Genomic DNA, 13,333 nt, shown 5'->3' with positions numbered 1-13,333 from the left:
GTGCTTTTTTTCTGAACCAAACAACATTATGCCATCTTGATCTTCTCAGTTACTAAGTCCCAATACTTCTTTTTCTAAGCTTTATAAACTTCTAGGAATAAATTCACTGATTCAGGAGGTGAATATCCTAGAGTGCTCCAGAAACCATTTGGTCCTCACACCATGCCACACCACCTCTCATACTATGCCATTCTGGGATCAGTCCCTGGAAGTGTAGTAAATTCTGCAAACTGCAAATGTTTTGGATTCACCTAGGCATGGTTTCCCGAATCTGCAGGTTTTGTACATCTCCAAAAATATCTACTGGCTCCACTCCATTCTTTTAGCTCTTCATCTTCAGGTTTCCTGACCATCTCTTTCCTTTTCTCATTTAGCTACTACTGTGTTCTTTTATAACAGTTTCCTCTTCCATTTCTCATTTAGCTCACTTTTCTATATAATTTATCATTCCTGGGGCCTCTTCAGTTCCTCCCAATTATATGCCATACCTGTTTTGTCTTTAGTATAATTCTTATATACAGTCTTCCAAGTTTTCCATGGTCATTTTAAATTTTCATTTTATTAGACAATATGTTTTTGGTATAAAATGTTTCGATTTGCAGAAGTAGATGTTCTGTCAAGATTGAAAGTCTGAGTTTATAGTCTGAGTTCACTCTATCTGTAAGGATTATGCCAAAGGCTGGCTTTAAGTTAATAAGGGTAGCATACAGTTTCTGTTTGGTTGGGTTAGGCTCCCTCCCTTTCTGTGAACAGGGACAATAATAGCCAAGTCCTACACTGGGAACACAATCAGTTTTGTGTATGTATTTAAAAAGGGCTGCCAGAACTGAGTTCACCAACCAGACTTTCTTTTAACCAATTCAGAGAGAAGCATATGATTTCCACCCAGGATACTTCCATTTTTAATTGATATCAGTTCACATCAGTTTGTGAAGCATCTATCCAGGCAGCAAGTCAAGTATTATTCAGAAATCAATCCAGGATTCAGTTTCCAATATAAAAAACTTGCAATAATTATTTCCCCAAACTATCATAGTCTTAGTACTACAACCTCACTATCAAGCATTAGGCATTTATGATGTTTTTTCTTCCATGATCAACTGACAGTTTCTGACACTTATATTTGATGGTTGAGTTTCCACTCCATGCTAAGCCATGTATTTATTTATTTTTATTTACTTTGTCTTATTGAAATCAGATCTACTCTGAGTGGCTTATATAGTCTTCAATGTTACCATTGGGTTAAGGATTATAAATCATGGCCGTCAATGTTGGCACCCCTGAAATTTTTCCAGAAAATGAAGTATTTCTCACAGAAAAGTATTGCAGTAACACATGTTTTGCTATACACATGTTTATTCCCTTTGTGTGTATTGGAACAAAACCAAAAAGGGAGGAAAAAAGCAAATTGGACATAATGTCACACAAAACTCCAAAAATGGGCTGGACTAAATCATTGGCACCCTTTACTTAATATTTGGTTGCACACCCTTTGGAATAAATAACTGAAATCAGTGGCTTCCGATAACCATCAATAAGCTTCTTACCCCTCTCACCCAGAATTTTGGACCACTCTTTTTTGCAAACTGCTTCAGGTCTCTCTTATTGGAAGGACACCTTTTCCCAACAGCAAGTTTAAGATCTCTCCACAGGTGTTCAACGGGATTGAGATCTGGACTCATTGCTGGCCACTTCAGAACTCTCTAGTGCTTTGTTGCCATCCATTTCTGGGTGCTTTTTGACGTATGTTTGGGGTCATTGTCCTGCTGGAAGATCCAAGATCTCTGACGCAAACCCAGCTTTCTGACACTGGGCTCTACAGTGCGACCCAAAATCCGTTGGTAATCCTCAGATGTCATAATGCCTTGCACACATTCAAGGCACCCAGTGCCAGAGGCAGCAAAACAACCCCAAAACATCAGTGAACCTCCACCATATTTCACTGTAGGTACTGTGTTCTTTTCTTTGTAGGCCTCATTCCGTTTGCGGTAAACAGTAGAATGATGTGCTTTACCAAAAAGCTCTATCTTGGTCCCATCTGTCCACAAGACGTTTGCCCAGAAGGATTTTGGCTTACTCAAGTACATGCTGGCAAACTGTTGTCTTGTTTTTTTATGTCTCTGTGTCAGCAGTGGGGTCCTCCTGGGTCTCCTGCCATAGCGTTTCATTTCATTTAAATGTCGACGGATAGTTCGCGCTGACACTGATGCTCCCTGAGCCTGCAGGACAGCTTGAATTGCTTTGGAATTTGTTTGGGACTGTTTATCCATCATCCGGACTATTGTGCGTTGGCACCTTTCATCAATTTTTCTCTTCCGTCCACGCCCAGGGAGATTAGCTACAGTGCCATGGGTTGCAAACTTCTTGATAATGTTGCGCACTGTAGACAAAGGCAAATCTAGATCTCTGGAGATGCACTTGTAACCTTGAGATTGGTGATATTTTTCCACAATTTTGGTTCTCAAGTTCTCAGACAGTTCTCTTCTCCTCTTTCTGTTGTCCATGCTTAGTGTGGCAGACACAGACACACAATGCAAAGACTAAGTGAACTTCTCTCCTTTTTATCTGCTTTCAGGTGTGAGTTTTATATTTCTCACACCTGTTACTTGCCCCAGGTGAGTTTAAAGGAGCATCACATGCTTGAAACAATCTTATTTATCCACAATTTTGAAAGGGTGCCAATGATTTTGTCCAGCCCATTTTTGGAGTTTTGTGTGACATTATGTCCAATTTGCTTTTTTTCCTCCCTTTTTTGATTTTGTTCCACACAAAGGGAATAAACATGTGTATAGCAAAACATGTGTTACTGCAATACTTTTCTGTGAGAAATACTTCATTTTCTGGAAAAATTTCAGGGGTGCCAACATTTACGGCCATGACTGTATGATCATTAAAAATGAGCAACAGCCCTTCACCATGGTACCAGCTGTCCCAAACAGGGGCATCAGGAAGAGTGATCTCACTTCCAGGATCACTGAAGATGACATTTTCTAGAAATTGAAACTCACAGAAAACCCCTCTTCCCAATTTCACCAAATGTTTACTTGGAACACACCATCTGGGAGATACCCAAGCCCTGAGTCATCAAGGACTTAAAGGACCGACATATTTTATCCGATTGGTTAGGCTTATGCTTAGAGCATTTAATGAATCCAACTACTGCAAAGTTTACAATGAGTTCATTGTAATGTAATTGGAAAATGTGTAATATTAGTGTAATATGAATCCTGGCTTGTTTAAAAAGCCATGGTAAAAATAAACCATGGTTTAGAACCATGATGGTGAACCTATGGCACATGTGCCAGAGGTGGCACGCAGCGCCCTCTCTGATAGCACACAAGCCATTGCCCCAGGTAGCTCTGCTGTGCATGCAAGCACACATCCTGCCGGCCAGCTGGTCTTTGGGCCTCTGCCACACATGCGCAGGGGGCGTCCGGGGATGCTGCGTGCAGATGTGCGGGGATTCTGGGGGCATGCGGGGTGCATGTGCAGGGCGGGGCGCGTGCAGGGGACCGCACACACATTGCATTTTGGGGGTTCGCCCACTTTGGGCACTCAGTTCAGAAAAGGTTAGCCATCACTGGTTTAGAATGTTTGGAATCAAACATATTGGACTTTAAACTCTAGAGCTCCAGTTACCTTTAAACCTCCCCTTCCATCTTTTATTCTATATTTACACTTCCGTTCATTTCCCCTTTCGCTCTCTATGAACGGCATTCTACAAATGAATATACATGTGCTGTCACCATTCCTTTTAGTCCCAAAATCAGAAATTATTGTAAATATAGAATTAAAGTTTATGACAATTTTTTTTTAAATGCTATAGTGGTTATACAAATCGTTTTTTGAACAGCAGCATTCTAAAGAACCTAGTATATTATCCTTGACTCTAAAATGAATATTTTGAAAAGTTACAGAAACTTTGAATAACTGTATAACATTCCACTCTTGACAGTCTATAAAAGCTGTCTGTAAAGCTACTATGTGGTCACAGGATGACTCACTCTGTATTTGAGGGTTTAAATCTTCTTCTGAAATTGTCTGTGAACCTCAAGAAACCATAATGTTCCTCCTGGAAGTCTGCACATTTTCTACCCCAGCCTTCTGGTCTATATAAAGGAATAATTATTTCATTAAATGCAAGATGAGCTATTTGCATAACTATTTGAACAGAAATCGGGAAGTGTTCAGTTAATAGGTTCAGTATCACCAGAAAATCCATAGTTCTTAGAATGTAATAATTTCATTTAAAAGAGAGAGTTGAATCTAAGACCTTTATTTCAGCAGGATTAATACACTGGTATTAATTAGTACGTGTTTTCACATTTTTTTATATTATCCTACCTTAAATTATGTTTCTATTTTGTTTTTAAGATGAATTCATTTAAGGCTGAGAATACGATCCTAAGTAAATTTTGTACAGAGTAAATGCTAGTAAAACGATAATGCATCCAATTGTGGCATTAAGACCTAATCCTGCTTTCCTTTTTGTCAGTGAGGTTTTCTGCTGAGAAAATATATATATAGAATATAAGATTATGACCCATAATCTTAATTCAAGTAGTATCTTCCTAAATTATGAGCAAACTGAGAAATTATTTTGCCTTCTTTAAATCTAAAGATTTTGTACTTAACATCGACATATCAGAAATAAAGACATTTCTCTGACAGCTTTTGCTTGGATTGGAATAGTTATGGATTCAGTATATGTGTGTTTGTGTGTGTGTGTGTGTGTGTGTGTGTGTGTGTGTGTGTGTGTGTGTTGCAATCATACACAAATTTACTATAAATCTCACCTGTGAATAAGGGAGCTTGTCTAAAAGCTAACAGTTGCAACCCTAGGAACACTTCTAAGTATGAAGTCCAATGATAACTCTTAATTCTATAACATCCATTAGAACCAACATGATTACATTTGTGCTAATAATCTTACAGGGGAAAGGACAACAGCAACAGTCCAAATAAGTGAATTACCAACAATCACAATTTGCACTGTGAACACCACAGCACTTAATAATATAATGGACAGTACTATCAGAAATTCCCCAAATGAATATAAATTAGCAAGTTACAAAGACGATGTTCTTATCATCAACAGAATCATATACAGATAGTCCTTGATTTACAACCATAATTTAGTTCAAAATCTCTATTGCAAAACGAGACAGTTAAGTGAATTTTGTCCCATTTTATGACCTTTCTTGTCACAGATATTAAGTGAATCACGGCAGTTGTTAAGTCAATAAGATGGTTGTTAAGTGAATCTAGCTTCCCCATTGACTTTGCTTGTCAGAAGGCTGCAAAATGGGATCGCATGATCCTGGGTTACTGCAACCGTCATAAATATGTTGCAAAGCATCTGGTATTTACATTCAGGTAACTATTCAAAGGATTCAAAGATTATGTATTTTTTCAACTGACTTCTTTCTTCATGTGATTTTAGTTCAATACAAAAGTAATCTTAATATTCCTTTCCCTTGTATGTCATGGAAACAAAATATGTAATCTTGGTTGAACAAACTATTTACTCAGGCTAATAAAAAGATTCACATGGATAACAACAAGCAAACCAGAAAGATATGACTCTGTTGTAGTTCTGGATTCAAGTCTTATTTTAAAAAAATAAAAACAGTAAAGTTATCTAGCCACAGATTTTCCCTATCTTGTCATGGAACACCATGAGACAATGATTATATTTTATCAGGTATTTTCAGAGCTTCAAGTAGACTTACAAGATAAAGAGACTGTTGTTGTCAAACAGAATATGGGGGGGAAATCCCTATCAAATAGCAAAGTAGCAGAAAGTTAGAAATTACATGATAGGTGAATTACAGAATACTTATATAAAAGACAAGAGCAAAATGCTACAGGAACTCTTATTTTAATAAACCTAGAGTACTGGTAGATATAATTTTAAAGTACACAACCACAGTGAAGGCATAAAATATAATTTAAAAAACAATCCACACATTACACATAGATAACAGACATTGATGGGATTCAAGTAATTTAACAACCGGTTCTCTGCTCTAATGATTTCTTCCAACAACCAGTTTGCCAAACTACTCAGACAGTTAACAGCCGGTTCTCCCAAAGTGGTGCGAACTGTCTGAATCCCACCACTGACAACAGACCTCCATTGCATTCAGAGTTCCTACAATTCTATGTCTATTTACCTGAACATTTTCCTTGGCTACTGAATTTGAATCAAAGTTGTGTTCAGATAAATTTAACTAACCAGTCTCTGTAAGTACATTTTTCAAAAATAACGTTAACAGAAAATTTCATACAGCATGAAATTCCCTAAATAAACACAGCAGAGGATGCTCAGGTATTTGTCACAAGATATGGAATGCTTGTGATGACCAAGAAAAGCATCAGGTATAACAAAGAGCTCTGTCTGAGTTAGACTTTCCCACCTCCAAATTAAAGTGATATCCATCCATTCTGAGCCATGGTGGCACAGTGGTTAGAGTGCAGTACTGCAGGCTACTTCTGCTGACTGCCGGCTGCCTGCAATTTGGCAGTTCAAATCTCACCACGCTCAAGGTTGACTCAGTCTTCCATCCTTCTGAGGTGGGTAAAATGAGGACTCAGATTGTTGGGGGCAATATGCTGACTCTGTAAACCGCTTAGAGAGGGCTGTAAAGCACCGTAAAGCAGCATATAAGTCTAAGTGCTATTGCTATTCTTCAGCTAACACAACAATTTCTAATAGTTTGTGTGTGTGCAATTCATTATGTGAGATGTGATTAAAACAACCACAGATAAGGGTGTTTGAGGAAAAATTAGGTGGGTCTGATTGTAGGAGTCTGGCTTGGATTCTCTAGGGCAGTGCTTCCCACACTTTTTCCTTCATTACTCAAAACAACTTATTAGAAAGTCTTTTTTATCCAATGCTGATAAAACACTTTAAGTCAATTTAATGTCCCTATTGTGATTGGGTAATGGGTTTGTATGTGGCTACCCAAAGAAAACCACTTTTACCCAATTTTGGGTAATTATCAAAATTTGGAAAGCACTGCTTCAAGTTGATTTCTCTGCCCTCCCTCTCGAATCATACTTAGATAACACTCCCATTAAAATAAAGTGAAGTAAAGGAACACTGGCATACAGTACATCATGGCAAAAATAGTCCCAGAAAACACAGACCCACCCATGTTTGTTTAAATCTTGTAGGGCAGAAGAACTGAAACTCAGATTGATTGATTGTTATTGTATTTCAAGTGGGAAGAGGAGTGACTGATTTTGACAAATATATACAGAAACTACAAATAAATAAACTAACAAAGCCAGGTTCGGTATCCTGGTAATTTTCTGACAGTGCATAGAGAACAATAATCTACAGCATTTAAAGTTAGACATATGTTTCATTGTATTGTCAAAAAGCCCCCTCATCTTCCTCAGATAAAATCATGTAAATTTGGTCATTTCAGACCAGTGTAAAGCAGAATTAGATTAATAAAGCCTCTCTTCTCTTACTTTCTGAAGTTCTGTGGCCTGTTCTCCTTTCTTGATCAAAAGCCTAGAGAAAAGAGACTGACTAGATGGCTCAGTGGCTAAGACACTGAGCTTGTCAATCAGAAAGGTCGGTAGGTCGGCGGTTCCAATCCCTTAGTACAGGTCTCCTGTGTGAGCAGGGGGTTGGACTAGATGACCTCCAAGGTCCCTTCCAACTCTGTTACTGTTAAAATCTTGGTATCAAAACAGGGAGTCAAGATGAGAGATATGAAAGGAATTTAAGAAACTAAGTGCCAATGTAGAAAATGTTGAGGAAGAAGCTACCTAGTGACCAGAAGGAAAGGGGCATGATATCAACATCCCTCAAAAGAAAAAGAAAGAAAAAGAAAAACCTCTGATCACACTTCAGTCCAAAATAACAGGTAGCAAAATATTATGAATTTTACTTATCTTGAAGCTGTGGTGGGATAGTGTCAATTTAAGGAGGGGAATGGTACTTTAATATTAGTCTCATTACTGATCACTTGTTTGTTTAACTCATAGGCTGGGGTCTGGGTAGAGATGAAAAAAAGGATAAACATTGAAATTATATTAAAATAAAAGTAGAACAGATTTGCAAGGATCAAGATATTCATCATGCCATATATCAAGTCCACATATGAGATCATAGCATTTATAAAGGAAGCAGGATATTCTAATTAAATTCACCTCATCCAGAACATACATTACTGTATATACACAGTAATATGCATACATATCTACATCCCAATCAGAACATCCCTTCTATTGTATAGAAATAATTAAAATACATACTATTTTTTTTTCATTTTTCAGAGCATGCAAAATTAAATTAAAACACCAATTCAAACAATTCAAAATAAAGGCTCGGCAATTGACAAACATATATTCAAATTTTACACTTAGCAGCATTTTGAATATTAATTGAGCCAATAAAAAGAATCACCCTCTTTACTCTTTATTTTTGATCTATAGGATTTATCAAATGATTATCAAACATATTTTATTTAGCATTTTTTAGTTGGAGATTAATATCTACAGTATATTAATACCTTAGCATAATTTTAGTTGGATATTAATACCTTTCAAAATTCAAATATGAGCACTACTATATATCACAAAAAAAATCTGTGATTAATATATTTGGATACATTTCAAGATATTTTAAAAGCACATAAATAACGCATACATTTCAAAAACACATCCTCAGATATATATATAGCATACATATATGCTCATTAAGAAACCATAATTGCTTGCAGATTTCTTTTGGCAATATGCTCAAAAGCAAATGAGTTGCTTCTCTACAATATGCCCCTTTTGGTGTCTAAGAATTATAATTAACATTTCTTGGGGGAAGGGCTAAGAACTACAAAGTAGATGGAGCCACATTACACATGGGCAAGGCTGGGTTTGGGAGATTTTTCTTGATTTGTGCTATTTTAACATAATCTGTAGTTTTCAAGTATTTTCCACTAAATTACTATCAATTTTCAGCAGTCATGGTATGAGGAACTTCTACAAGCTGCAAACTTGTTTCCAGATACAGATAACTGATTACTGGAGTAATAAGTGAAATGGTTTTCAGGTTATTTTACTCTCCAAAGCACCTTCACATTCTTCCATGGACCATCATACAATAATGGTAGGTTGGACATGCTCTTGGCCAATGTTTCTCAATCTTGGCAACTTTAAGCTGTAATGGACTTCACTTCCCATAATTCCTCAGCTAGAATTTCCAAGTGTGAAAAACACTGCTCTAAGCCCTGGTTTCAGGCACACTTTCTGTCTCTGATTCCAATATCCTTACATTATTCTACTCATCTGCAGCAAAGAAGCTATATACATGCAGAACCTTAGACTTATTCCATAATGTTTGTATGAATGAAATATAGGCTGCTTTAATGACCTAACTACCAATTTAATTTTATTCCTAATATATCCCTGAAAAGGTCAATACTTCTCTTTAAGTCTTGATGGTGAAATAGTTCATAGGATCCACTTTTTTGTATGAGCATCATCCTGGCAGAGAGTACACCATAAATAAGTCACTGTAATAGCTTATTTGCCACTCTAACTTCACGGAACCCGACAAAAATAGCACTAGTTAGACTCTAATTTCTGAATATAGTTAAAAACATATACACATAAACAGTACTGTACTGCAACTTTTTTTTTTTAAAAAAAAGGGAAATAATAAATTCGCACAATTATTGATCTCATTTTTGAAGACTCAAACATTTAATAATTGCTAATTCAAAAATACACGCACGCACACACATAGTATGCAAATGCAACACAAATGCAACACAAATGCACGTATTCTACAATGCAAATTGAAAAATAATTATTAACTAAAGTTTTGTTTAGTTTTAACTTGTACATTTGACTTTCTCTTTTTTTCAAAAAGGCAAGTCACAGATAATGATGTCTACCGTGTAGTAATAGAATATATGAATCTACCCCTGAAATGTAAACATTTCTGGAATGCTTCATTTACTGTGTGTTCATTCACTGAACATTCTTAAATACATTTATTTAGTAATAAGCTTCTAAGTGCTTTAAAATAGATGAATAAACAGCATGAGCCTATGAACATTTATCTACTTAAAGCAAATCCCAATTCAATATGATTTAATGCTAAATAAATGTGAAAAGGATTTTAGCTTTATAACCTTCATCTAATGCTTATTTACTTAAAACTGCATCCCACTGGGTTCCATAATTCTTTATTTATTTAAGTCATTTTTATATCCTTTCCTATGTTAAAAACATCTCACTGGCTTATGACAAGACAGAAACCCAAGGGATTGTAGTCACACAGTGCAATCAGATATATTTCTACTAAAAAAGAAACCATTGAATTCAATAGGGCTTCCTCTCTGATAAGGAAGTATTAAAATGACTGATTGTAACCTTAAACAGGATTTCCTAGGGAATGAGTCCCATAAAATTTATTACGCTTTAGACAAGAAAGTTTAAACTCACGTTGAACAAATTAAGATCATACAGGTTCAAGGCCTTAACACACATTACAGACAATAATATTTGTTTTGCTGTATTTTGTTTATGATTCTCCTTAACTATTATTGTGCAATCTTATCCATGCCCACCCAGAAATAACTCACTGAATTAAAGGAACTTCCTTTCCAGGAATGGATCAGGAGGTAAGAAATTACCTAGCATAATTAATATTTTCCCTAATCTTTTGATTATATTAACTTGTCTGTACAGTATTTTATTCCTGAGTCTTTCACCGATAAAATAATCAAAGGAACAATGAGAACACATTGTTCAATATCTGGCAATACTGAACATACATCTATACATAGTACATAAAAGTAGTGTCAAATTGTTTTAGAATATTTTTAGAGGCTCTTTTCATTTACCTGGTGGGCAGTTGCATTCTGAAGAAGCTTCTCTTACTGTTCTGATTTTTGCCATATGTTCATACGTCTTCTATAGGGAAGAAAAATAATATCTGAAAAACATTCCTTTGCAGCAAAAGCTGAATGAGAGAACTAGTGTCAAATGTTCTACAGTATTTATAAGGAGCAAACATACAATAAACTGATATTTATTATCCCATTTAACTTTCATCATTTCTAGTTTCTGTATGTTAATCAATTGATCACTTGGCACTGTTAATCGTAGCCACAGCTTAAATCAGAAGTGAATCAAGCATATATTTCCAGATGTTCTTAAAGTCCCACTCTCTCATCCGTAATGATTGGCTATCCTGGCAGAGGATATGATGAGCAATAGAGTTTAACAACTTCTGGAGTCACACCTATTGCTGTCCCTGATTTAAATATCACACATAAATTAAAAAAAAAAAATAAGCATCACCCATGTCCCCTTGCACTGTCTCTTACGTATGAAAATAATAGCTTATCTTTCCCCATAATATCTATGCAGATACAGAGAATTTTGTTCAGGCAAATATCTGAAAATTAGAGATTAAAAGCAATGAATATTTTGTATATGCAGGTCAACTGCTTCCACATTTATAGAAATAGCTCCTGCACACTGAATTCTAATTGCAGCTGCCAACCAGTCTCCTGGACTGGTCCTGGCTGCCCATTGAAACTTAAATATCTACTTTACAAACACATGTCTGTGTGGCACTCTCGTCAACCATAATGCTAACCAAGTAACCCTCCTGTAAGAGATAAGCTCGAGGGAGGGATCAGCCTGGTCATCTCCTACACAGCATAAGAAAACATAATGCGGTTGGAAGAATATCATTCTGTAACATGTAACACGGAGCCCCGCTAATGTTACCGCTGTCTCTTTTTTCAAGCTATTCCTGGAATGCAACAAATGCCCCATATTGCCTCTAGTTCATAGCAGTCCACTGAGCACTATAATAACCCTTGTTTTAAAGAATTTTGTTCAGGCAACTGATAGCTACCACTTGTTTATTTAGTTTATTCAACTGAGCACAATTCCCATGTCCAAACTCCAGGCAGCACACTTGTTTATAGATTCATGGCCCTCTTTTTCTTCTAAATTTTTGTGGGGCTGGGTGGGTGTAGATGGTAATGATAACTTAAGGAAAAGCCCATATGAGCATAGGATACTCTTTGTTAGAACTGTTATTCTACAAAAAAGAGCAATGCTAACAGAGAGAAGAACCTGTTCTGGCATTCAAAAGAAGATTGAAGCGCATTCTAACTTGCATTGTCCTCAAATTAGTTAATATAGATAAAACCAGTGTAGGGTAGCAGTTAGAGTGCTGGTTTAGGATTTGGAAAACACAGGTTTCAACCCTCAGTTAGCCGTGACCTCAATGGGTCACATGGGGACAGCCACGGTTTTCTCACTTAATACTGAATGCCACATAGGAAGATACCGGGGTATTATACATACTGTCTTGGTGCAGAAAAGGGGAGAAGTAAATGCAGTGCATACTATTACAAAGTGAATAAATTTGATTACTGCCTTATCTCTTCAATCAGACAATTCCTAACAAAAGCATTTTGCTCTTCTACTTTCCCCCATCATACCAGCTCCCACCACCACCAAGAGGCACACCATCTCTCACTTGGTTAAAGACCAAGGCAGAAGGGCAAGAGTTAACATTGTGTGGACCTCCAGATGTTGCTGAGCTGCAGCTTCTCTCATCCCTCCACAACTAGGCTAGGGTAGAGCTCACGGATGTCTGAAAGACTACCCGTGTGCCCGTTCTTTTCCTAGAGGTCCCCTCTAGACGGCCAATCCATTTCACAAATGCCCAGGTACCTCTGAGCTGACTGGCTGGCTAAACAGCCTCTTTTCCTTGGGACGGCCAAGCCCATCCTCCATTTTCAGGGCCACCTCACCTGAGCCAGAAGTTGCTCCACTTTTTCCTGCATCAGGGAATTCAGCTGATCCAAAGAATAGCTGGGTAGCGACCGGTAGGAGCCAGCAACAGCAGCAGCAGCAGCAGCGCCCATGTCCCCTTGCGCTGCCTCAATGGCAAAGACCCTGGCCTGAAGGTCGTTGGTCTTCATCCCCAGATAGACACAGGAAGCGATGGAGCCCACCGAGAGAAGGCAGGCAGCCAGCAGCGAGTTGAAGGGCGGAGCAGACCTGACGGAGCAGAAGCCCTGTCCGCCAAAGCAGCCAAGGGCTTCCCCCTTGGCATCGGGGTTTCTTTTCCCCACCATGCTTGGCTGGGAAGAGGCAGCACAGAAATACCCCCTTTCCTCCTCCTCCTCCTTCTCAGTGGGCGGCTGCTTTGGCCGAAGATCCCCGCCACACACACACACAAAAAAAGAACAGGAACCACAAGAGCGGGACAAAAAAATTCAAACGGCTCCCTCCAAAAGCCGAGAAAAGGCACTTTCGATGCCCCAAAAAAGCGGCGGGC

The 13,333-nt window shown here is 37.7% G+C and overlaps 1 protein-coding gene across 1 annotated transcript in view; it reads right to left on the bottom strand.

Moving 5' to 3' along the window:
* Window positions 1–13,130, bottom strand: part of COL25A1 (collagen type XXV alpha 1 chain) — a 293,688-nt gene extending 280,558 nt beyond the window's left edge. Inside the window, exons 1-2 of the mRNA XM_070949158.1 lie at window positions 12,804–13,130; window positions 10,869–10,938 (exon numbers count right to left, since the gene is read on the bottom strand). Coding sequence (XP_070805259.1) covers window positions 10,869–10,938; window positions 12,804–13,130 — 397 coding nt within the window. The remainder of the gene's footprint in view (window positions 1–10,868; window positions 10,939–12,803) is intronic.
* Window positions 13,131–13,333: the final 203 nt, after the last annotated feature.

The sequence above is a fragment of the Pituophis catenifer genome, unplaced genomic scaffold, assembly GCF_029215685.1.
Source record: "Pituophis catenifer annectens isolate HBS135680 unplaced genomic scaffold, rPitCat1.0.hap2 SCAF_8, whole genome shotgun sequence".
Classification (NCBI taxonomy): Eukaryota; Metazoa; Chordata; class Lepidosauria; order Squamata; family Colubridae; genus Pituophis; species Pituophis catenifer.
The sequence above is the reverse complement of the archived record's forward strand: the minus strand, read 5'-3'. Positions and strand labels throughout refer to the sequence as shown.